Source organism: Danio rerio, chromosome 3 (genome assembly GCF_052040795.2).
Source record: "Danio rerio strain M-AB ecotype USA chromosome 3, GRCz13ab, whole genome shotgun sequence".
In the NCBI taxonomy this organism is placed as follows: domain Eukaryota; kingdom Metazoa; phylum Chordata; class Actinopteri; order Cypriniformes; family Danionidae; genus Danio; species Danio rerio.
In genome coordinates this window covers 5110001-5137749 of record NC_141023.1, presented here as the reverse complement: position 1 = coordinate 5137749, position 27749 = coordinate 5110001, and the positions used below count along the sequence as shown (strand labels likewise).

Genomic DNA, 27749 nt, shown 5'->3' with positions numbered 1-27749 from the left:
TGCAAGTGTAATAATTTTTTTTTATTTGGGCTCAAGTCTCCTTCATTAACACGGAGGTGGCGGGCTTTATGACTTGTACTGCAGCCAGCCCCCAGGGGGCGATTTAACGGCCGAGACCCTCACTCAAACGTAGGCTTGCGGCACACTTGGCAGGTAGCTGTTGTAAACAAACCGGCGGCTGTGTGATGCGCCATGGAGCGCAAGCTGTCTTTGCCAAAGATGTACAGCGGGGCACGCTTTCTCATTTTCCCTCCCTGAGAGAATTCTAAGAAGCCCATCCCGATCACTCACTCAACGGTAATTATTTACAAGGTGCGATCGTTGATATGCAAACCCCTAACCCCAACCGTCATTGGGGGAAAAGCAAATCGTACTAAATTGTACGAATTAGATCGTACGAATTCATACGAATTAGCCACTAAATGAAAAAGTTACGAATTGCCGTGAGATTGTGTTGGTTGAGCACATTCCCAGGAATGACTCGAGCTGATCTTGAAATGGAAATGGCAGACTGCGTTTTATTGCACTGTTTGTTGCCCAGATAAGGGGCACGTTGCACGTTAATTTTGATGTTGTTTTTTGGAATCCTGAAAATAAAAAAAACATAAAAAATCTGATTTCTTTATTGCATTTCTTTAATTTCATCAAAGCAAAACATAATGCAATAATATTGTAATGAAGTTAAACTTGATAATTAAGCATAATGCATTAATATTGTAATGAAGTTAAACTTGATCATTAAACATAATGCATTAATATTGTAATGAAGTTAAACTTGATAATTAAGCATAATGCATATATATTGTAATGAAGTTAAACTTGATAATTAAGCATAATGCATTAATATTGTAATGAAGTTAAACTTGATAATTAAGCATAATGCATATATATTGTAATGAAGTTAAACTTGATAATTAAGCATAATGCATTAATATTGTAATGAAGTTAAACTTGATAATAAGCATAATGCATTAATATTGTAATGAAGTTAAACTTGATCATTAAACATAATGCATTAATATTGTAATGAAGTTAAACTTGATAATTAAGCATAATGCATTAATATTGTAATGAAGTTAAACTTGAACGTTAAACATAATTCATTAATATTGTAATGAAGTTAAACTTGATCATTAAACATAATTCATTAATATTGTAATGAAGTTAAACTTGATCATTAAACATGATGCATTAATATTGTAATGAAGTTAATCTTGATAATTAAACAATGCACTAATATTGTAATGAAGTTAATCTTGATAATTAAACAATGCATTAATATTGTAATAAAGTTAATCTTGATAATTAAACAATGCATTAATATTGTAATGAAGTTAATCTTGATAATTAAACAATGCATTAATATTGTAATGAAGTTAATCTTGATAATTAAACATAATGCAAAAATATTGTAATGAAGTTAAACTTGATCATTAAACATAATTCATTAATATACTGTAATTAAGTTAAACTTGAGACAGCATTGTACAACAGAGTAGTCACGTGGCGCGTCATTCTCTACAGGATGCACTGCAGGGAAATGAACATTTAATCATGAAGGCTCAGTGTGTATTTGTAGCCAGCAAAGTCATTTTTATAGTAGGCTAATATAAATACATACAGCATGTGTTGCCATAATTATAAGGCTTATATAAGGCTTTTAATTTTTTGCGGCTCCAGACATTTGTTTTTGTTTTTTTTTGGTCCAATATGGCTCTTTCAACATTTTGGGTTGCCGACCCCTGGGTTAACCAAAAGGACCAATTGGTGAGCAAAAGATGCAGCGCTAAATTAGTTCAAGTCAGTTCCAATGACAAGAGTATATACAGGTATCAGAGAGTGAAATTCAATACCTCTTAAGACCTTTAAGACTCTTTCCATACATTAAGACCTTAAAACCACTTTAGATTTCAACCAGAAACACTGGCGAGATGAACAAGTATATTAACTTAAATTAATAAATTAGCCAATTCAGCAGGTTCACGCCTATAGAACTGTAGAAATAATGGTGCTGCCTTGATTACTGCAGTAAATAAAACGGCATGATGTCAAATCTAGCAGGATTTTTATAAACTACACAGTATACTGATATTCAGATTTAATTCAGGCAAACAACCATACATTGCAAAATTAAAAATATGATATAAACTTTAATACCCTGCAAAATAGCATTTAAGACTTCAATACTTTAAGAGCTTTAAAATTTCCCTACATTGATTTTTCAATTTCTAATACTTGAATGAGGACAAACTAGCAACAATTATGCAAAACACATTTTGTACAAGGTTTTGAATTTGGCTAGATTTAAAAATGCATAAACATCATGGATTAGACAAAAATAACAATGGACAAGACGCTCAATTCAGTTTTTAGTATAGCACTTTATTTGTTAAAGTGTGTTTAAAGCTCATGAGTTTAGCAAACAAACTCTCTTCAAAAATGATTTTTACTTTCTGAAGCCACTGCGAAAAACTCTGCTTCGTCGTCAGTGTTTGAAGATGAAACTTGCTCTTCTTTAACCTGCAAATCAACAGAAATAAGAGAATGAAACACTCTGATGAGCAGTAAAACACTCTAATATAAAAATATTATATAATAAAAAAAAAAAAAAAAAAACTCTAATATAAATCTGTGGCAGGATCTTCATTTTCTCAGCTCTCATGAGAACAGAAAGAAGAGATCAGAGACGCTGCAGTGTTTTAGCACACATCCTACACCCCACAATGCACCGCCAGCAGCGCAGGGCTCTAACTGTGTGCAACTTACAATTTAGGAGTTGAAATGGAGGCAAATATACCAAAATCACAACAGAGGAAAAGTTGGTTTTAGATTCACAGATTAGTTCTTTTTAGTGCTCCCTATTATTTAACACACTACTTCGAATATTAGGTCTGAAACTGCATTCAAGTAAGTGTGACCTTAAAACATCATAAGCACTATTTAATTGACTGTGAACACTGTTGTACTTTGATAGGGAACTCATAAGCGGCAGCTCATGACTATTTAGAATTGGCAAATCATATTTTTCTAAATATTATAATCAAGGAGAAAGTCCGAATGTGTTAATATTACCAACTTCACCTCAAAACCACACCTCAGTATGGAAAATTAGTCTGTTACCATTGAAGTATTTAATTTAACATAACACAGTAGACCATATTATAGTAAACCAAGGGTAAAAGTCTTAAAATTAAGTCTGAATAGTGTTTTGACCAATTTTTAACCTGCATTAAATACAAATAATTTAAATTAACATAAATAGTCCATTTACTTCAGTGAGGTAACTTGGTTTGTTTTTATATAGTCGCACATTTTCTCCTATTCTGAATAGGAAAACTATATTAGCATACAATGACTATGAAAATACTTACTTTTAAGTGAATTAAACAGTGCTAATGCTAAATTGAAGACATAATTATTATATATAAAATCAGTAGTTGCGTGCGACATTTTGTCACTGCTCATAAAACAAACAAATGCACAAATATAAAGCCAACTTTTACCTCAATAATGGCTCGAGCCTCGTGCTAAACACGTGGTAACTGTGGTTGTCGCAGAAAACAAAACCTACTTGTTTAATTTCAGCGGTTTTAACTTTGCGCCGCATATTTTTATAGTTAATAAACATATATGGATTAAAAACGGTATATTAAACAACTCACTTTTCCCGAAAATTTCCAACGCAGCAAGTGTTCACCGCTGCTGTTTTCCTTGGAGTGGGAGCTAACAGAAAGACGAACATGCGTATTAAAACCTAGCTCATGAATATTAATTACGCATTGTCACGTTCGCTCCGCAGTATAGGTTGTTTGGAATCACGTGATTCTGGTGGGAAAGTATTTGGTCGAGATGGGATACAGCTGCGGATACTCGCTCAGCACATTTTTTTGTGACTAAGTTACAACAATAAGTCATATTTTTACATTGCTATTTTTACATTGCTAATGGTTGGGTAAGGGGTACGTGTTAATAAAATACAATTTATTGGGTAATTTTGTAAATAGTATGAATAATTCTGGTTAGAATTACTGTGATGCTTTAGTGTTGTGGCCGGGCTGTGTATCCCTTTTAGCAACACAGCCATGTCAGGCACAGAGAAAAATTCCGCAATTTTGCGATTTATACCATATTTTAAAAGACAAAGGGACATACCAGTTGTAAAATAAACGATTAAACATATTTGCAGAAAAAGAAACGCTTTTATTCATTTTCACGAATCACGTTTTTGCCAAATAACTATTCATTTATGCACAATATTCTGTAATTAACTCTTAAACACGTTTTTACCGTCATGTAAATGTCCACTAGTTGTCTTGGATGTATGAATTCAGTGGTTTGCATAACATACATTCTTTTATTATTGAATAATATTAGGCTTTTTAAATATACTTGTAATTTGTAATGCATGTGGTTACACAGGTTTGTGATAATACAATTGTGTAATATATTTAAACCATTTATACTGTATATTTGGAAAACATTTTTTTTATTCATCTTCTTTTAAACACGCTTCTTCTGAGTTGTTTATGTGCTCAACAATCAAACGTTTTTGAATATGTTTTTTATATGGCCTTTCTCCTTTACTAAAACTACACAGCATAAATATGTTAGTGCTTGGGCTGTTGTGGGACTTTTATTTTGACGGGGCACTGATGAGTAAAGGCATTGAAAAATCTGTGATGATAGACAACTAATGGACGCGTTTTTCACCAATTTAACTATCAAATCCTTACTAATTATGAACAGCTCGGTTTGTAGCCCGAATCCCAAAGCATAATTTTAGATAACTCTTCATACATTGGAAAATCATAATACAGCTAATGCAGTATGCGATCTCCAGATGACTTTTATTGTGACATCGCGCTTCTGTTCAGCGCGTCTGGTGTTTGTGTTGTTTTCTGCTCGCGGTCAGACCGCAGCGATGCTCTCCACTTGCGACTGTTTTAATTTCTCAAGCAAATCCATCATGCTTCTGTCGTAATTCTGTCCAAATCCGCTTTTTCTCATCAGTGGTCGCGATATGGCGAGCTCTTTTCACAGACCTTCAGCTCAGGCGGCCACAGGTTTGACATTCATATTTAACGGATGCTATTTTATCTGCTTATAACTCGATGAAATGATTAAACTTTTAGGTCTTGTGTATTAATTATTATATATTTATGTGTCTAAGCTATTGCTGTCTCTGTTTAATATATCTAGGCTTGCTGTCATAGCAGCATATATTGTTTATATACGTGTTGTTTATTGTCTCCTATGTAAATGCACCTGTCAAGAATCTAAGTATTATGCTATTGCAGTTTTATAACAGCAATACTAATTAAATAATCTAAGTTATTAAATTACATCTAAGTTACAGTATGAACAAATTGAGACAGAAAAATCAAATTTCTTGTGATTTTTGGTTTATGTGTTTGAGTAACATTTTGGAGTATTTTAGTTCTTTACAGCAAACTGCTGATGACATTTCTTGCAAATATAAAATAAAATGTTAATTAATAATAACATATTTTTTATCTTCCCATAATAACAAGAAAATGTGCTAGGTTCAGACTTGTTTGTTAAATTTTAGATGGCACAATATCAGTGAATTAACCAATGAAAACATTTGTTTTTGTGATCAAGATTTTCTGGATAAGAAATATTATTCATTTTCCTTCAGCTTAGTCCCTTTATTCATTAGGGGTCGCCTCAGCGGAATGAACCGCCAACCATTCCAGCATATGTTTTACACAGCGGATGCCCTTCCAGCCGCAACCCAGTACTGGGAAACACCCATACACTCATTCACACACACACACACTCAAACACTACAGCCAATTTAGTTTATTTAATTCCCCTATAGCGCATGTGTTGGGACTGTAGGGGAAACCGGAGCACCCGGAGGAAACCCATACAAACACGGGGAGAACAAGCAAACTCCACACAGAAATGCCAACTGGCCCAGCTGGGCTGTGGCGCCCCCAGACAATTTTCTTAGGGGTGGCCAGAAGAGGCCTCATTAAATCTTGGGGTGGCACACAAATAAAAAATGATGAATTCAGTGTAATGTTATATTTTTGTTTCTAGTAAATTAAATCATGTGGTTTTAATTCATTTAAATAATTACTCTTGAAATATTGCAATTTAAAAACACTTCATATATATATATATATATATATATATATATATATATATATATATATATATATATATATATATATATATATATATATATATAAATAACTTGTTTTAGTTATTTTTACATACTTTTATTGTACAGCATATGTCATGTCTAAAATGAATGAACAATAATTAATTAATAAAACAAACAAATAAACAAAAGACATTACTATATATACACACACACACACACACACACTCACTATATACTGTAGACTCTAATAATATAATTTATCCATATTCTTTTTTGAGCCACAAATATTATTAATGCAGCTTCTTCTGTTGATGTACCTTATGGTAAATTTTAAATTGTCACTGCTGTCTATTGAAGGTGTGTGTGTGCTGTCAACAATGATCGGGGAGGGCAGTAAATCAGCTTTGTCAGTGGCGCCAATCAATTCACAATAATTTAGTGGCTGCTATTCATTTATTTATTTAATTAATTGTTTATATTGTGAATTTTCGTAAGTACATTCAAATTAATAATATCAACAGCAAAATCATATAGGGGTGGCCAGAGTTTACCTTGGGGCCGCCCCTGCAGCCGGGACTCAAACAAGTGACCTTCTTGCTGTGAGACTCAAGTGCTAACCACTGAGCACCAATGAAATTTTTATTAAAATAAAAAGCTCAGAATGACAGTATATAGAAACTTTAAAAACAGTGTTGTCAGACCTGTATCATATACAGTAGATTAAAAATGAACATTTAACTCAAACATTAAAAGAAACTGAAACATTTGCAGTGGTTAGTTTTTGTCATTATGTATATAGCACATATGGTTGAAGAAAACAATAGTTAGCCGTCATGCATTTTTATTCTTGTTGTGATATTTAATAGAGCATGGAGAAATGTAGAAGTGTTTCCTACCATATATTCTGGTGCCTAAAGAAAGTCTTATTACTTTCAGTTTTGTTGGAATTAGAAAAAGAGAGAGACAGTAAAACATGCTAAGGTCAATATTATTAACAATATTAGCCCCAATAAGTATTGTCTGTTTTCTGATTTCAAATTACTTGCAAATTAACCTAAATAACCTAGTTAAGCCTTTGAATAGCATTTTAAGCCGATTACTAGAAACATAAATAAATTATTAGTTACTAGTTATTAGTTTTACTAATTAGTTATTGAGTTTTACCTTTAAAAATGAAATGTGCTGAAAAATAACTGTTAAATAGCACTTGTGGAATATTTTGAAAGAATCAATAAAAATCACAGGAATAATAATAAATAATAACATTCATTTTCTTTTCGGCTCAGTCCCTTTATTAATCAGGGGTCGCCACAGCAGAATGAACCACCAACTTATCCATGTGTTTTGCACAGCAGATGCCCTTCCAGCTGCAACCCAGTACTGGGAAACACCCAGACTCATTCACCCACACAATAATACACTACAGCCAAATTAGTTTAATCAATTCCTCTATAGCGCATGTGTTCGGACTGTGGGGGGAACCGGAGCTTGCTGTGAGACCACAGTGCTAACCACTGAGCCACCAAAGAAATATTAAATAAAATCAAAAGCTCAGAATGACAGTATATTACAGTATATAGAAACTTTAAAAACCGTGTTATCAGACCTGCATCATATACAGTAGATTTAACATGAACATTTAACTCAAACATTAAAAGAAACTGAGAAATTTGAAGTGTTTAGTTTTTGTCATTATGTATATTGTACATACGGTTGAAGAAAACAATAATTAAATTGTGATATGTAATAGAGCAAGGAAAACTGTTAAGGTAAAAAAAAAAAAAACTTTAAAAAACTGCAAATGTCAATAATATTAATAATCTTAGCCCCATTAAGTATTGTCTTCTTTTCCAATTGGCTATAGAACAAATGACTGTTTTCAAATGACTTGCCTGTCTGATGGACCTAAATAACATAGTTAAGCCTTTAAATTGCACTTTAATCTGAATACCAAAAACATGTTAATTACTAGTTACTAGTTTTACAAATTAGTTATTAAATCTTATTTTTAAAGAGGAAATGGGCTGAAAAAATTATCTCTGTTGAATAGCACTTGTGGAATATTTAAAATAAATAATAATGATCACAGGAATAATAATAATAACAGGAATATAATAATAATATTGTAAGAAAAAATATATTGATTTAATATAATACATTTTTAGTGCTCTGATTCCCGTACAGTTTACACATGTTTATGTGTTTAGTTGTGTACATTTGTTGATTTCACTTCTACTCTTTGCTCCGCCCTTATTGGACTGTTTAAGTTATATTACGGTATAGAAAAGTGAAAGAAAGAAAGATGAAGCATCAGTCTTTTGAACGGAGTTTATTGTTAGTGCTTGAACATTCAGTAAACATCTTTAAATGGTAAGAGGCCCGAGTCAATTTATTGCCAGACTGATTTTGTAATTCATAGTACAAATAAAAATAATAATATTAAATATTTTTACATGCATTTCCAAGTAGTGGGTTTATCTTTGCCATGATGACAGCACTTAATATTTGACCAGATATTGTTCAAGACACTAGTATTCAGCTTAAAGTGACATTTAAAGGCTTAAATAGGTTAATTAAGGTAAAGTTAGGGTAATTAGGCAAGTCATATAACAGTGGTTTGCTCTGTAGATAATCCAAAACAAATATTGCTTAAGGGGGCTAATAATATTGACCTTAAAATGGTTTTATAAAAAGTAAAAACTGCTTTTATTCTAGCCAAAAAAAAACAAATAACACTTTCTCCAGAAGAAAAAAATATTATATGATGATGATGATTATTATTATTATTATTATTATTATTATTAATATCATTGTATTATTTAATATTATATATTATATTATAACAACCATATGAATAATAATATAAAAATAATAATTGTGTCTTCAGCTATAAATATACTACATGTAAGTTTCTTCTGTATGTGTGTTCCTTAGAGAAGGAGCGTCTGCTGACCCCTGTGATGGGCTATGGCTCCGGGGACCTGAACGGCGGGCCCCTGGACCTGTGCAGTTTGGGCTCTCAGCAGCAGCAGCAAGATGAGGAGGAGGCCCTCAGGAGGAAGCTGAAGTACTTCTTCATGAGCCCCTGTGATAAGTATCACGCTAAAGGCCGCAAACCCTACAAACTGGCCCTTCAGCTGCTGAAGATCATCATAGTCACTGTACAGGTGCTTCAACACAGCAGAAAGCATCATATATTAAAGCGGAGCTATTGTGCAAAAAACACTTTTATAAGGGGTTTAAACACAGTTGTGTGTCAGCAGTGTGTGAATATAACCAGCTTCTAATAGTAAACATTAATTAATTCTATATTTAATAATCAGACTTGATAAAAACAGATGGGGAAAGCCCCGCCCAATAGTGACATCATCTCCCCCTCATTAGCATCGGATGTTAGTATTGTTTATGAATCTGCCACTATGCTGACACACAGGTATTTGTAGCTCCGCCCTCATTTGAAATTCTCATTTGCATTTAAAGTGACAGTCACCAAAACGCCACAGTTATGCCGAGTTCAGACTGCATGATTTTCAGAGTAGTCGTGTCACAGATGTTTTCACACTGCATGACTATCTGGGCTAGCGCTTCGTCGCTGCTTTGTTTACACTGCAAGATGGATCGGCGACAGGGACTTTCACATTGCATGACTTTACTATAGGAAGAATCGCCGACAACTTCGTCCAAACTACGTCTCACAGCCAAAAACACGTAGTATATCTTTTGTTATTAACTACATAATGAGAAAGAAGCCTTTAATAGGGTAGAAAATGTTCATATTTGCTCACCTGGGTTTAAAGGGAATTAGCCATTTCTCCTCAACGTTGCTAATAAACTAATTTCTTTCTGTATGAAACGTCAAACAGACACGGTTGCTCCTGAGTCCTGTCAAACCTCCACTAGTTTTTCCTCCATTTCGTGGGTCCAAATAAACCGAAAAAGAGCGCTTTTACCTTCTCCCCCAGCCTCCCGCTGGCCTGCAGCAGGTAAACACGCACACACAAGTGAATGCTGCTCTCTCATTGGCTGTAGGCGATCGCTGATTTTATTTTAAGTCAAAACTCAATTCACACGGCATGATTTGAATCGCCGACAGCTCCAGATATTCAGCACGCCAAATATCTCACAGGCATCGGAGACTCATCGGCGATTCTCTCAGATCGCGTCTTTGATAGTTAATACTGTGTGATTAACACTCACGAGCACCGATTTTCCTGTGACTTCAGGCATTTGTCGGATCAAAACCTGAAAGGGTCAGTTTCAGAGAGTTAGAGAACATTATTAGTGTGGTATTTTGGGCTGAAACTTCACACACACACTCTTAGCAACATCAGAGACTTATTTTACATCTTGTAAAAAGGGGCATAATAGGTCCCTTTTAATGACCGTACTTCTCATTTAGCTCTTATGCACAGTTACAGTGTTAATATCTCATTTAAAACAGCCAATATTATATTTTCTTTGTCAATATTAGCATTTAGTGTGTTAATATAGCAGGGCTCGACAATAAGGACTGCCCGATGGCCTGGGGCCAGCATGCGAGACGCTTGTGCCAGTGTACAGAATGTTACTGGCCCAATCGGGCTAGTGCTGTCTTGTCACAAACATTTGGCTGCAACTGTCTATCAATTGCGTGCAAATACAATCTTAGGGTGCTTTCAGACATAGACGTTTGTTTCGGAATCTGTCTCGCTTCCCCCGTTAGCACGGTTCGTTTGGCATATGTAAATTCAGCAATCGCGCTCGCATCCATGCCAAAATCAATTGGTCCGAGAAAGCCTGAATGAGATGGTCTCTGCTCTATTGAGCAAATCGATTGTAGTGAGAAAACAAAACAATGCAACGAACTAACGACCCAGGCTATGTCACAGTGTACTATGATTGTTTAATAGCCATATATACGACTATATGAAGAGAGAATAATAAGTAAGGCGAGATGACATTCCTACCGGCAAATGTGTGTTTCATGTCTAATACGAAAGTGAAAGCATGCTGAAATATTACCGAGAGCTGTTTATTCGTTATCCGAAGTTATTATCTGATCATTTTTCCATATTTTAATCTTATAATATGTTGTATTAAGCCTGTTGTTTTGTTCATTTCCGCACTGACAGCTCGAAAGAAAGATCAACATTGATCTGCTTTATGATCTGATGCAGTCTCGGTTCATATGTCTCTCTAAAATTTAAGCCTATAAAGCCAACGTTTCTTTAAAAGATTGATTAATTCAATAGATAGATAGATTTTTAACCTGACAACAGAAATGAGGCTCTGTATGAGAAAGTCTGACCTCTCTGATTTGGTGACGATGTCTGTTGGGTGTCAAAATGAAAGTGCACACTTTCACTTATAAAATATTTTATACACAACTGCTCAAAAGTTTGGGGTCAATATTATTGTTAAATATGTTAAAATAGGCTTCTCCTGCTCACCGAGGCTGCATTTATTTCATCTTAAATACATTAAAATTGTGAAATTTTGCACTATAAAATAACTGTCCATTCATTCATTCATTCATTCATTTTCTTGTCGGCTTAGTCCCTTTATTAATCCGGGGTCGCCACAGTGGAATGAACCGCCAACTTATCCAGCACATTTTTACGCAGCGGATGCCCTTCCATCTCTGGAAAACAACTGTTCAAAAGTAGTTTATCATTTAGTTTAATCATTTATTTCAGTGATTTTAAAGATGAATTTTCAGCTTCATTACTCCAGTCGTTAGTCACATGATCCTTCAGTAATCACTTAAATTAATTATTATTGTTGTTATTATTAGTAGTAATATGATTGCTATTAATGGCAATAGTAATAAAAGCAATAATGTCTGGAATAATGATTTTATTTGAAACTTCACACAATAAGAAAGCAGTCATTTAAACTTTTAATAAACATTTAACAATTTAAGTTCAATTTCAAGTTCAATTTATTTATATAGCACGTTTCCAACTGCCACAGGGCTGCACAAAGTGCTTTGCAGAGAGAAAATAAACACATGATATGAGCATAAAACAGTAACAACAGCAATAAGCACATAATGGGAAGGAACATAGAAAGATTATCAATAAAAGAGCAAAAATTAAAAAAAAAAAATAGTAATATTAATAATAAAATATTTTTTTCCTAATTAAAAGATGCTACCACAGTTGACCAACACTAAACACGATAGAGAACATGACCGTTTTGATCCCCCTCCCCACTCCCCCCCCTTCTGAAAGGGAAGGACTTATGCTTCAAAAAGACCAAGAAAATAAATGCGTCTTTAATTTGGACTTAAAAAAAAAAAATTTACATTTAATAAATGTAGAATTTGTATTTTTGGCTTTTGAAACATAAATTAAAATACAGTATGTGGCTAAGAAATAGCTATTAATTTCTTTTTCATTGAAAATTTTGGCAGAGCAAGTAAAAATGGCCCGATCGGGCCATTAAAAAAAATCCAGTAACACTTTACAATAAGGTTCATTAGTTAATGCATTTACTAACATAAACTAATCATGAACAACACAAGTACAGCATTTATTAATCATAATTGAACATTTACTAATGCATTATTAACATCCAAGTCTGCTTGTTAACATTAGTTAATGCACCGTTAGTTAACATGAACTAACAATGAACTACTGTATTTTCATTAACTAACGTTAGCTAACATGAACAATTACAGTAGTAAATGTATTGTTCATTGTTTGTTCATGTTAGTAAATGCATTAACTAACATTAACTAATGAACCTTATTGTAAAGTGTTACCAAAAATCCTTAGCGTTGAACCCTGTATAGTAACCTCAAAAAGTGTTTAGACACATAGAGCACATTTTTACATCTTACAGTTTAGTCAGATTACCAGAATTGGCATTAAGATACGTTTGAATGTTCACTCAGTCCGTTTTCTCTTAACTTAAAATATGGCAATCATGTTTATGACAGATTTATGACGAGTTCTGTTGTCTTGGTAATGTCAAGTTGTCATGGCAAAGACAAAAACATGTTAAGATGTATTGGTTTGTGTCAAGTTGTTTTAACAAACAATGTCACTTTTGCAACCCAAGCTCATTCTGGAAACGTAGCCCCGCGTAAAGGCCGCGTTTGGTTTTTTTCGAGCGAATGCTGCGGGGCGGTGTGGCACCGCTTCGCCCCTTCTCTTCGCGCTAGCCGGCCGACGGCTCGCCTCCGAGTGGAGGGCTTTCCCGATGCAATCAGTTTGTCCGCTTAGCTCACAGCGTTGCGTCGGCGGAGCAGAGGCCCTGGACGAAGAGGAGGAGCCGGCCGCGGTGGACAACGACCGGGTTCTAGTCCGGGGAACAGCAGGTTCCGGAAATCAGGTAAGATGAAAAACGGAATCCGAAAAATAAGGGGAGAACGCGGCGGGATCCGAAAACGCGGTCGAAATCGAAGACGAGGGCTTTTGCTTTTTTTTTTCTGGAAGGCTTTTACGAACCGTCGCTCGGGTTTAGGGAAGGAGGTGGAGGAAGAGGAGGGCGGATCCGGCGGCTTTTCTCGCGAGAACGCGCCCGAGACGATCCGCGAAAAACAAAAACCGCTCGAATACGTACCTCCCTGGACGTAAATCGCGGTCCGCAGAAACGTCCGCGGGGCTACGTTTCCACAATGAGCCCGGGTTGCACTTTTGCATTATAACTGAGCAAATGACTCTTAATAACAGATGTCATAAGCATGCATCAAAGATCAAACCTCATTCACATTTGATTACAAAGGTTTCATGGCAGTCGTATGAACACCCCTTCAAGTAAAGTGTTACCAAGCCTTTTATTGCACATTGTTTCTTTCTCATGCATCACTGCATGTATTAAGGTCTTGTTCTGCTGTGTGTGTGTGTGTGTGTGTGTGTTTGTGTGTGTGTGTGTGTGTGTGTGTGTGTGTGTGTGTGTGTGTGTGTTTGTGTGTGGGTGTGACAGCTGGTGATGTTCGGGCTCAGTAATCAGATGGTGGTGGCGTTTAAGGAGGAGAACACGGACTCCTTCAAGCATCTGTTCCTCAGAGACTACGTGGAGGATTCGCAGGAGCCGCTGTGCCTCCACACGCAGAAGCAGGTCCATGAGCACATCCGATACGCCATAGATCAGGTACTGCTCCAGCGGTGGGGATCAGATCATCTTTCTCAGTTTCTGTTAGCATCAGTGATTACATGTAAATGCTGAAAACACTTCCGTTTAAAGGTTCAGGGTCTGTGAGATGTGTTTTATCGGAACTAAATTAATTAAATGCTTGTGTTTCAGCTAGTATGCATTAAAGGGATAGTTCACAACTTAGAAACCGATTGTCCAATTACTTTTGGACCCTTGACAAGTGGGAGGCACATATACTAACTGTTGCGTTCACCTAATTTGGATGTAAATATATTACATATTAAAGCTGACAGTCAGTTTAATTTTAAAGCCATTGTGTTGGTGTATAGAGCCAGAAATGTTAGATTTGTGTCAATGCCCAAATATTCATGGACCTAACCGACAGTCAATTAACATTTACTTATGCATGATTAATATTCAACGTTGTGCTTTTTAACGTTAGTTAATGCACAGTGACTTAACATGAACTAGCTTTAACTAATAACAATAACTAATGTTAACAATGATGAATAAATGCTGTAATAAGTGTAATAATAATTGCAAATGCATTAACGAACATTAACAAATGGAACATTACTTTAAAGTGGCAACCTTATATATTGGACGTTCATAGGTATATATTTATTTACTTGAAGTAGTTTTTGTTGAATACTTTTTGAAGTTTTGGTGTTTATTTAATCATTATTTTCTTTTTTTTTCTTTTTTTCTTTTTTTATAATTATTTGAAATTAATATAATTATTACTTTGATGGATGGAATAGTGCAGAGAATTGACTGGAAATAGTTGGGAGCAGAGAGAGGCGAAGGGTCTGCAAAAGATCTCAAGGGCCCTATCATACACCCGGCGCAATGTGGCGCAAGATGCGGCGCAGTAGTCTTTTGCTACACTGTTAACCCTTACTGTAGATTATGCAGTAAATAACTGTAAAATAGCCAGTGTTTTGCTGTAATAAAAGGAAACAGTATTTTACTGTAAAAGGAGCAGGATTTGTATGAAATTTTGTAGTGCAAATAATAAATTACAGTAATTTACTTTATGTACCCATTACAGATAGTTACTGTGATAATAAATGGTAAATTACTGCTCAACCATTATTACCCCATGTACTCTGATGCTTTATGTTGCTATATATATATATATATATATATATATATATACAGTTCAGTTTTGGTATGTGTATGGTCAGTATTGAGGAGAAAGTGAGACAATGCATTGATGATAAGCTAATTTTCTCTGCAGCAGTCTCTGTGTTTTCTTTGGTTCCTTTTATGTTTTTAACATTGAGTATCAGGAGTCAACCAATGTCAATGTCACAGAGCTAATTAAAAGGTAAAGATATCGACGAGATGCATTTAAAGGCAAAAATATTCACACAGAGCAACCAAATTATCACAACCATTTTTATAACTTTGTTTACTTTTCTATAATTAATCTAATTTGCCTAGTTCAGCCTATAGTTCAGCTTTTAAATTGCACTTTAAGCTGAATATTAGTATTTTGCTAATTAACTAGTAAAAATGTGTTATTTAAAAAATATCTTAAACCGCACGTACATACATTTTTGCAGAGACTCAATGAATTTGTTTGGAAAACTTCAAATGAAGTAGGTAAAAATGGCATTAACAGTATAGTATAAAGACTTTCCTAAATAAATGTATTAATCAGGTTATTTGTTTTTTTTTTATTATTATTATTACTACAGGTTTGGAACAACATGAGAATCAGATTATTTATTTATTTTTTATTTTTTAGCTTTGGATGAAGTTTTTATATTTTTATAGTTTTTATTCAATGATATGTGCATGATTGTGATAAATGTAGGCAATTCCTTTAAAAATATGCTATGTACCAGGGATGTCAAACTCCTTGAGGGCTGCAGCCCAGCAGAATTTAGTTCCAGCCCTGCTTCAACACACTACCTTTAGATTTAGATTGATCAGGTGTGTTTAATTAGTATAACTGCACTGTTACTCTGTAGGTGTGCAGTAAATAACTGTAAAATAGCCAGTGTTTTGCTGTAATAAAAGGAAACATTTATTATTTATTAACACATATTATTTTACTGTAAAAGGAGTAGACTTTGTATGAAAATGTGTAGTGCAAAGAATAAATTACAGTATTTTACTTTATGTGCTCATTACAGATAGTAACTGACAATAAATAGCAAATTACTGTTCAACCATTACTGTCCCATCTTCTCTGATGGTTTATGTTGCCATTTATAGAGACGTGCATTTTAAAGGCAGAAAATAATGATTTAGGCATCACCACACACTCCCACAGGCTGTCTGTCTTATTCTAAACACAAAGGTGTTAGAAAGAGTTTTCAGAAAATGCTGGCCCTTTAAGGGAGCCAGGTGTTTGATTTGTTTACTGCTGAGTGTGCTCTATTCTCTGTCCATCAATTCAGATGTAGAGTCTGATATGTTTTAAGCTTTAACTAAGAATCTACAATGAGTAAGTAAAATGTGTTCAAATGTTTTTGAGGGTTTCTATAATAAGGCTGTTTTAAGTTATATTGTTGGTATCTTGAACTGTGTACTTGAAAGCTACATTGGTAGCTAGTTCGCCTCTCCTCATATAACTTCTTACATTACTTTTGTTTAAGTATATGTATTTATTGGATATTGCATACTGCCATAATGTACAGATGCTAACAGTTGTATGTATCTTTCTGGCAACTAAGCTAAAATTAAATTCCATCATCTCAGTAAGGTAACATGTGCACATCATCACAGGGAATCACAAAAACATGATACACATAGCCATCCACACACAAAAGCTCCACTGTCCGGTCCCAGGTTGTAAGTTTGCTCCTTAGTATTTTTCAGAGCAGTGTTTCCACCTATGAATTTATATTAGAAACAATAAAAAAGTTTGTTGTCATGAGATAATTATAACAATAAAAGATTGGATCCTTTGGTTTTTCGGTGTTGACAACTTTATTTTTATTTTTTATAATTATTTTAAACTTTTTATTGAGATTTGACACAGTTTTTAATTATTTAAAACTTTAAAATTAAAATAATTATGTTGTGTTTTTTGCTGTTCATTTGCTGATCTACCTTCCTGCAGATTTTAGTTGCTATTCATATCAAACACACCTAAACCAATTAATTAGGACCTAAACACCACTTGATAATTACAGGCAGGTGTGTTTGATATAGGTAGCAACTGAAATCTGCAGGAAGGTAGATATCCAGGAACAGGATTGAGCACCCCTGCTATATACCATGGGGGTCAAACTCCAAGTTCCTGGAGAACTGCAGCGCAGCAGAGTTTAGTAGCCACCCTGCTTCAACATTACCTGTAGATTTCTAACAAGCCTTAATTAGTTTGATCAGGTGTGTTTAATTAGCGTTACAGCTTAAAGTCCCGGTCACACTGCACTTTTCTCCCTATAGACTTCCATTCATACGCATGTGAGTACTGCAGACCTGGAATAATAGCTCATGCGACAAACTTCATAATTCGCAGCATTGGAAAGATCAAGCCTGGAGAACGCTGACATGCAAAATCACATCATGTGATTGCTTGAGACCAATCAAAGATCAAAACATGACCTCTCTGGCTTGCTTTTTCAATCTCTAATTATTTTGTTTAATTCCACTACTCGCTTTGTTTAATTCCACTTCGCAGTGCAGTATGACCGAATTTTGCATGCTTAAACGTTAATGTGACCGCAGCCTTACTGTGCAGACCTGTAATATGCAAGACAATATTTATATCTGCTGATTTCTTAATTTTGTCATACATTTTCTGTTATTTATTTGTTTGGTGCCAAAACAATAAAACAAATTTGTCTGAAAAATGTTATGCCTTCTATTTTTAAACAACAGCTAAGAATACTGATTAATTTTAGTAACACTACAATAACTATATATGACATACTATTAATGTGTATATGCAGTATAATGCTGTGATTTGTAACAGTACAATACAGTAATTAACTGTACACAGTTTGCAGTTAGTTACCACTACTGCTCTATTACAGTAATTAACTGGCAACACTGTTGCCAGCTACTCACTGTATCGGTTCAGTTAGAGTAAATAACTGGCAACACTGTTGCTAGTTACTTACTGTAACCGAACTTTTACAGTGAGTGGCTGGCAACAGTGTTGCCAGTATTCTACTGTAAAAAAAACCGGTAAGGTCTAACAGTGTAGTTTCAGCTTGGCGCAAGAGTCGTTTTGAGGTGTTGCGCTACGCTGTTTAAATAGCAAATGCATTAGCGCTTATATGTGCGCTCATAGGCGTTCTATTCTAAAAAGGAAGGCGTTCTGAGGCGGACCGCTGGCACGTTGCTATTTTGAGAAACTATAATAGATTTTTCATTAGACCAAAACTAACCCGGTCTAAACTCCAGCGCAGAGTTGCGCCTCGCTTACACACTGCTTAATACACACAAGAGAGCAATAGGCAAATATCTTTACATATGAAAACATTTAAATATTAAGGATCTATATAGGATATAATAAGAATATATATTGGATATAAATATAAAGGATTAAAATATTACAAAACATATTATTTTCTAGCTTACATAAATATGAAAAATCACTGCTTTTATGTCTTCTTCATCTCGGGAGGCTTTTTCAGTTCATTTATAACAATTTGCTTTTGTATAATGTTATTATTATTAGCAGTATTATTTATTATATCCATATTTATATTTGTTTTATTAAAAACAAGCTTAGATTTGTCCACCTGTCAGGTTGTAGACCATATGGGGCACAGCATGTGTTTTAGGATATAACTCAGTATTTTGAACACACTTGGTTATTATTGTTCATTTATTCGTTTGCTGGAAATTAGAACTGAATTTAGAAATAATTTTGAAACAAATATTTGTGCTTAACAAACAAAATTAATTATTTATAGACTGATGTCTGTGTGTAAAGGTTTCCCTATCCAAGAGCGAATGTGAAAGTGATTCATTATCTCTCATTCTCACGCAGTAGATGCTCTGTTTAACTGTTTTTTGTTAATAAACTGTTAGCTGTTAACTGTTTGCTATTGAAATGCTCATTTTTTCCACTTAGACTTACTTTGTGTCCTGTAAATAGCGAATGCGCTTTTGGCGTGACGCAGCTGGCTCTTAAAGGGAATGGGAGATGAGACTCTAATTGGTTTATTCTCAAAACACACCTATAACTCATTAAGAAAATAAACTCAACCCTTTTAGACCATGCGCCACGGCGCAAAGCAGATTTTCCCGTCCTTAAATTAGCAAAAATGCATTCTGACACGCCCTGAAAGCGTTTGAGCCCTGCGTTTTGCGCTCTATGCATGGACCGTCAAAATAGAGCCCCAAGTCGGGGATTGAAGTCGGGTCGCAATGAGCACCATAATGCTTTAAGTCCGCGCATGCAACCACTAGGCTATTGGCGCCGATAATCAAAGTATTTTCTGCAAAAATTCAATCTCTGTATTGCTATGCATAAAAGTACACAAAACTCAAACCTTTCTGTTCATCAAAAGTCCTTAGAAGTAAAATCTATCAGTTTTCTCAAAAATATAAAGCAGCACAGCTGTTGTAACCACAGGGAGTGACAATGACAACTTAGGTTTCCCATCCAAATGCAAGTTTTTTCGAAGTTAACATAGGTGCAAACAGACACAGGCAGTCATAAACATATATAGGCAGTCCAGAATCGTAGTCAAACACAGTCGAGAGGTCAGAAGGCAGGAGAACTGGATAAACAAGGCTAAGATCAACACACGGGAAAACAAGACCAGGAGAACGCGTTGTCATGTCACTAACAGTAAACAAGACTCAGCAATGAGGGTTTCAAAGTGAGCTGTATATATGTGTGTGTAATCAGTACATGAGCAGCATCAGCTGTGCGTATGCAATCAGTCAGGATCTGGAACCGGTTGTGTGTGTGGAGCTTGACTGGTTCTTGTAGTCCATTTATCAGCAGATTTGTAGTTCATGTGGATGTAAGTGTTCACCAGCGATCAAACCACCAGAGGTTTGACAGCTGTTTTCACCATTGATGATAATAATTAGAAATGTTTTATTGTAATCAAATCAGCATATTAGAATGATTTTTAAACTCTTAAGGCCCAAGGTGTTTTTTTCACATGCATTGTTTTATTTCTCTTTGCTATTTGGGCTTATTGGAAACTAATTAGAATAAAAATCTAAGTGTCATCTTTTGATATGATGTACTTACAGAGAAAAATGATGTCCATATATGTGGACTCGTGGTCCGAATTTACATAAAACACTTTTTCCTGACTGTTTTTAATGCATATCCAGTTAAACTCTGCGGACCTGGTACCCGGTTATAGCACATATTAATTTAAAAGTTGACGCTTTAGTTTTTTTTGGTTTGTTTTTACATATAAGCACAGTGCAGTGTTAATGTTCAGACTATTTTTAATGTTCAAAGTGGCTGACAATAATATTCTTAATAATAAGAATTAATCTGCTACGTTTTTGAACTGCGCAGATCTGTAGCTGCTTTACTGGGCCTACTACGCTACTGTTTTTCAATAGTGCTCATTATGGGTGGTACTTGGAGCGATCATTTTTTTCTGAGGTGGCACATGATGAAAAAGTTTGAGAACCGCTGCTCTAGCTAATGTCTAAACCAGTTAAACCCTAACTGGGCCCGTGATGTCATCGACTTTTGCTTTAAGATTTAAAGGGCTAGTATTGCACCAGACCCCAATAAGTGTTTTTTTTGAAAGTGTAGAATCTATATTTTATGCACATATGCATCACTTCGGTTTATATTCTACTGCACAAAAGTTATTTACACTTAAATACAAAGAATTTAGATACCCGAGCTGGGTATTGAGCATTGGTTCATTTTCATATTTTTCATATGGTTCATATATGACACATGTACAAGTTATAGCTCAAATGAGAGCTCTTGTCGGTGCTCATACGCTTCTAGCATTCTTTTACTGAATTATATTCACATATTAAACAGTTGCCGAATGAATCGCGGTGTTTCCATGGCGCAGAAGTGAAAACAATACATTTATGATCAATAAGCAGCCCCAGATAGCACAGACCGCTGTCATCTCTTACCTTATGCTGTGCGCTTCAGGGCCGTTCTCCTCTGTTTTTGAGGTGATGTGCAGAAGTAATCCTTTTATATGTCTGACGTGGTCCAAACACAGTGAATTATGTTTGATCAAACAAAAGAATAGTGAAATATGAAAACAATAATCGCTCCCTGTGGCTTGTACAGCACCTCTCATCAGTTGGAATTTAATAACTTTTGCATAGATTATAGTAGAGACATCTTTTTTCCTATGATTACTGACATGTGCAGGAACCACCAACATTAATTACAGCAAGCTAGACCACACACAACCTAAAAGATACACTTTCACATTTGAGTTTATAAAAAATACAAAAAGCGCCTCTTTTTTTAGGTGTTTATTATAACACAGACAACATATACAGTTATATTAAACACTTTCAATGTTTTTTTATAAAAATTCAAAGGGTTTTCTTTAAAATGATGCCAAAATTTTGCATATGGATTTGGGAAACTTTTATATTTGGGTAGGCAAAATCCAGGCGGAAATCCCAAAATAACAGCAGAGTTTAACTGAATATGTAGCATATAGATTTTTTAACATATTTTGACTATCAGAGAGTAAAAACTAATTTTTTTTGCCCATTTTGGACAGTTAAAAATAATGTTTGGGGCATTTCACATCTGTATGTCTGTAACAAAATATAAAACCTTCAAAGTATTTTCAACAGCCACTTAAGAACTAAGAACCACTTAAGATGTGCTGTCCACATATGTGGCCACTAAGCCCTAGAAGGTTAAAGGTGCATGTAACACTAAAAACTTACATTTTTAAAATATATTCACTTTGAAAACCAGGTGTTTAAAATGGTAATAATTATGCACTTTTACTGCTTTTTGACCAACAAATAAATGCTTCCTTGGTAAGCAAAATAGACTTCCATAATCAAACTAAGAAATATTTAAGTATCCAAAGACGCCGTGTCGACCGTTACAGTGTTGATCAAGCTGTTGTTGCAGTAATGTTGGTTAAACAGGATCTTAGCAACACTTTCACATCAGATAAGTGTTGAAACTTTTTTTTTTGCAAAAACCTCTAAATCCACCTATTGGAACAAGACAGTGTAATTATTTGAAAGTCACTAAAGATGCAATTAGAAATTATTTTACCAAAAATAAAACACATGACACAAACCACCTAAAATTAAGAATATATAAATCTGTCAAGTAAGTGGCGGTCCATTCCGCTGTGTAAACCCTTGATAAACCACGTACTAAGCAAAAGTAAAATCAAATAATGAAATTTGTCAGGTAAGTGCATTAATCAATTATATTAGAACTGACATCAATTAAATCTGAACAATCTGTTGTCATTTCTGATATTTGGGATTTAGATTTAATGTAAGGAGAGCAATGTAAACATTGTAAACTACGCTTGGTAGATTCAAATACTGTAGTGTAAAAACTAGTGCTGTCAATCGATTAAAAAAAATTAACTAATTAATCGCACCTTTTAAAAAAAATTAATCGCGATTAATCGCATTGAAAATACTGAAACTTGTAATTTTGCCTATTTGTATATAAAATTAATGTAAACGCAAGAAAAAAGATATTTAAATTCAAAATATTATTGTTTAATAGAATTTTTGTTTAACTTGTAACACAGATTTCTTCATGTAAACAACAAACCCACAATAAACCATCAAGATCCTGCTTGACAGCCATATTTATTACAGAAATGAAAACACAGGCATGTTAATGACATTTAAATTTCAAAACAATCAATGCCATTAAAGAAAACATTGATTTCCATGTTGGATTCTAAGTGGACTGCAGAAAAATGCCAAAATACAGGAATTGCAGATATGGAAAATGAAAAATTATAATAATAAACTATAGAATACAAACTGTTGAGTTGAGAACATTAGTTATAGAGTAGAAACAATTTAGCTTAATCCTCCTTTACATTCATCCAAGACTAGGAGTATCCCGCAAGTGCACAGAGACTCCCAAATGCCCGTAAATGAATGATAACTTCTTGCAAACCGGTCGTTAAATACATTGCACACCCCTCTCGCCCCTACTCAGATACCTCGCTCACTCCACCCCTGACACCCCTCAACAGGCCTGACACAGACACACACACAGACAGACACACACAACGCGCTGCAGACGTTTTGGCCCCAACGGCCTTCCATACTGTAGCGACTCCCCTCAGATTCAACACGCATGATCACGTTCATCAAATTTGCTTAAACTAAGCGTCCTAAAGTATTACTGTATTTCACAAGGATTCTGACACAATAACGCGAAGCATACGCTTTCATTGCGTTTAATGAGGAAACACGCTAAACTTGGAGGGCTCATGCTGAAAGGCAGAGTAATGCCCTGTCTTTGACTGCTCGCGTCTTTACCGGAGACATTCTGAGTACATTTACACAAGACACCAATACTCCGATTTTAATATGATTAAGATTATACTCTTGTTAAAATTCTACAGTGTAGCCCTAAAAGGAACCTTACCTTAAAGGAACACCGAGTCACGAAATGCGGAGGATTTTCTTTCTGTTCGCCATGCGGTATCAACTTACAACAGAAGTCGAAAGTTAAAACTGAAACACCCGAAATTGCATGAAACTCTGGATAACTTGTGATGCAACTAATTGTTTTATACTGGAACTTGCCTTCAAAAAGTGCTTCCTTGGTCTTATCCACATTTATTGCATGTTGAACACACGTCCACCACAACAGGAAGTAAAAAAAACCTGAACTGCATTAACGCCAGGCCCGGATTAAGAACTCAGGGGCCCCTGGGCACATTGTCTTGTAAGGCCCCCTACCACCCCTATAGTTGAATTAAAAAAATAAGAATAATATAATAATTTTTAAATAAAACTAATCTATAATTTGTTGCCCACAAATTTAAATAAATGCTATATAGTACATATGTATTTATAGTCTACAAAGATTTAACTTATTTTTCAAAGCATTGAATAAAAATATTAATAAAACTATATATATATATATATATATATATATATATATATATATATATATATATATATATATATATATATATATATATATATGGTATTTTAATGCGAATTGCTTTTACAAACTTAAAGAATATTATTGCCATGGCATATAATGCACAATGCTTCTCTAATACAGTTCTATGAATCTGAGTTCTATCAATCTGAGTCTTTCATAATACAAACACTGATTTACTGTATCTCCTCCTCTCCCTGTATTTTCTCTACTCTTCTCGTGATGAAGACTTGATTATAAACCTAAAAGTATCCGAAATCACACACACTATACCTCTTCTCTCCCGTCTCTCTCCTCTTCTGGGCCTTTCTCTCTCTATCTCCCTCTCTCTCTCCTTTTCTGTCTGTCTCTCACACGATGAATCCAGTCCGCGCTGCGCTGCCGTTAACCTCCTCCGCCTGGTTAATGCTAGCTTCTCATCATTTAAAGTTACCATAACGTCTTCTTCTGTACCCTCATTCTCCTGATCATAGGTCTGTTTAAAGAAGGTGTGTATGGAAAATGCCTCAATGAAGATGCCTCCTCTCCTCTTTCTCTCGCGTTTGCTAAATCCACTTGTCCACTCATTTTTGATCCATGACAGATATAACGTTACTCTACAGTCCGCTCAGTTTAGTGCGGGCTATTACAAAACTGACGTTTCCGCGCTTGACCAATTACAGCATTCTGTTTAGTTAAAGAAAGAAAGGCAATTTAAATATAATAATAATATTAATGTGCGATTTTTTTGCTCAGAGGAAATACAGTTGTCTGAGCAATATAGTTTTTGCAGAGAGGGAGGCACCTACAATAAGGCTAAACATTATTAAATACCCACGAGACACTTGTGACTTTATATCACATTTTCATTATTTTTTAAAAATGTTTCCTTCCTGATAAAAACAAATATATTTCCAATCTGATATGTAATGGGGAGAAAAAAAGTAGCACGAGTTCAGCTGATGGTGGATACGAACCGAGTTTATAATTTATCGCGCCAAAAGATGTATATGTGCGCCTTACAAGTGTGCCACTCCGGCTGTAATGTTTAAAGGCTCTTCACTCATCTTGTCTCTATCATTCAGGCAACGATGGGCGTAAACCCTGAATAGCTTATTCCAACTAGATGCGCTATTTGCAATTAGCCAAAAAAAGACACTCCGAAATTGTCTTTTTTTTCTCCCCCCTCGCAGGGGCCCCTAGTGCGCACGGGCCCCTGGGCCTGTGCCCATAATGCCCATTGGTTAATCCGGCCCTGATTAATGCATTAATTATTTAAAATTAATCGCATGCGTTAACACGTTAATTTTGACAGTGCTAGTAAAAACATTGTGAAACATCAATATCTGTGCATTGTCCATTAATATAAAAAGCTTATCAGATATAAAGGTATTATGAAGTAATATAAATAATGTACAGTTTTATACATTAGATCTATCTTTTAAAAAATAGCTTACATTAGCAAATAAAACACAAAGTAGGTCTACTGGGCAAAAAGGTGATGCCTCTGACAATGTTAGAAGCTGTCATTCATTCATTCATTCTCACTATACTTAAGGTCTTGGCCTCTTGTTTATCCTCATAGAATTCTTTTGGGATAAAAGAAAAGCATCTTAACTCTGTCTTTCGTGAAACGCAGTTGCTGTTTAATGTATAGTAAATCAGACTCATTCAAAGTAGCATCGCTGCACAAAAAAACATTATGAATGGATGCTACACTTCCAACTGTACAGTGTGTTTTCTTTTTCTTATAATGCAGAGTTTTGAGGTAAGGGATGCTTTCATTTATCATTCACTGACAGTCGGACAGGCTCATCCAGAACTCCATCTTTTAAAATCGTAAGCGGAATAAAACAGTCTCCTTATAAAGTAGGCATATCAGCGCACTGTTACTTTGAAAACATGATTAGATTCATGCTTCTGATTGGTTCTCAGATTATAGCGGCTTTTGCTGTCAAAGGCAAGTGGCGTTTAGCTGCTTTTGCCAACAAACTGTTATTTATATGATTTAGATCAGGGTTGTCCAAACTACGGCCTGCGGGCCATCTGCGGCCCGCAATCAGTTTTGTGGCGGCCCGCGAGGCTTTTTATAAATATCAATAGAATCTGGCGCGCTATACAAAAATGAACGTAATTCAGTAAATAACCACCGGGTGTCGCTATGACACACCTTTAATTAGGCAGCAGTCCCTGTAATGAATGAAGCAAAACGAACCGAACTAATTGAAGGAAACATAATTGATAATCAGGTTTTGGCGAACCATGGTACAACCAAGAAAAAGGAAAATCAACAGTGAGAGCAGGAAATTTTAGTCACGTTGGGGCATATATATATATATATATATATATATATATATGCGTGTCTGTGTGATGTATGTAAAATTTGGCCCGGGACAACTTTTTTTTTTTTTTTTTTGCATCTGGCCCTCGGCCCAAAAAGTTTGGACACCCCTGATTTAGATGATTAGAAAAAAATCTATTAGTTGATGGTGTACTACGTGCCTAAAGCATTCACTTAAAGTCATTATCTCATTTTTGGCGGAAGTGGCGTTTATCGGCTTTTGCATCTGAACTCTTCACTTTTTGTTGTTGCATAAACTGTATACATTCTGTATAAATAGTTCAATACCATTAATCTTTGCTACACCTCCAAACATCATAATATTTTGTGCTTAAATGTTTTAAGCGCTCTTGAAATGCTCATACAGTCACAGGTCTTAAAGGGCCATGACACCCTGCACTTTCGGTTCAGGTCTACCACAGAATTTTTTCAAAAGATGCATCATAATGGGCGTGGAGCTCCGCGAGCAAAGGGCAGGAGTGGGCGTGGCCAGCAGGGTAGAAGGAGGGTAGCGAACAACTGTTGTCAGTTAGCTCACAAAATAAGACACAAACCGTGAAGAGACAAATGATTTTATAGTTTACAGAGTTAAAATGCAAAGAAATAAACAGTAATTTAATGCCCTGCTACATTTGTTATTCATAATTTCATATACAGATAACCACAATTTATATCATTATAAAGATAATCGAGTTCATGTAAACACTATAAATGAGGACTTCTCCCTCAATCTCCGGGTCTGAATGCAGACTCAGTGCAGCAGGTCTCTTGCCCTGTCTATTTTAACCATTAGCCCTGCTGGTAATCTAGAGGATTTAGGCGAACACAGCACCATGGCGATGTGTCTAAGGCCCCGTTTACACTAGTGCGTTTTAGTTTGAAAACGCATATGTTTTGCTACGGTTACGCCATCCGTCCACACTACGCCGGAGTTCTCGAGCGCCGAAAACGGAGCTTTTTGAAAACGCTGGAGAGGCCATTTTCATTCTGAAACGCTGCTGCTCCGTCTCAGTGTGGATGATGGAAAACGGAGACATCTGAAAACGGAGGCGGGGCTGCAGACATTCGCCTCTCTGATTGGGGCTTTTCCTCAATATTAAGTAGCCCACACACAGTTCAGTCTCGCATCCTCTTCTTGTAAGTTAAGACTTCGCAAGTTCGAT

General features: G+C 35.2%; 1 protein-coding gene and 1 long non-coding RNA gene across 7 annotated transcripts in view; one reads left to right on the top strand and one right to left on the bottom strand.

Annotated features, from left to right (window-relative positions):
• Positions 1 to 2361: 2361 nt before the first annotated feature.
• Positions 2362 to 3720, bottom strand: LOC141381097 (uncharacterized). Its single transcript, XR_015480308.1, has 2 exons — positions 3663 to 3720; positions 2362 to 2520 (listed from the first exon to the last, which is right to left on the bottom strand). It is a non-coding gene; the product is annotated as an uncharacterized LOC141381097 (long non-coding RNA).
• A 1151-nt stretch (positions 3721 to 4871) lies between these two features.
• mcoln1b (mucolipin TRP cation channel 1b) overlaps positions 4872 to 27749 on the top strand; it is a 68762-nt gene continuing 45884 nt past the window's right edge. For 5 of the 6 annotated variants that reach the window (XR_015480114.1, XR_015480113.1, XR_015480112.1 and 2 more), the window contains exons 1-3: positions 4882 to 5063; positions 9068 to 9300; positions 14045 to 14212. Coding sequence is in view for 2 of the 6 variants with exons in the window: in XM_087243412.1 (XP_087099538.1) it covers positions 5021 to 5063; positions 9068 to 9300; positions 14045 to 14212 (444 nt within the window). In the remaining 4 variants the exon portion in view is untranslated. 6 annotated transcript variants of the gene reach the window in all.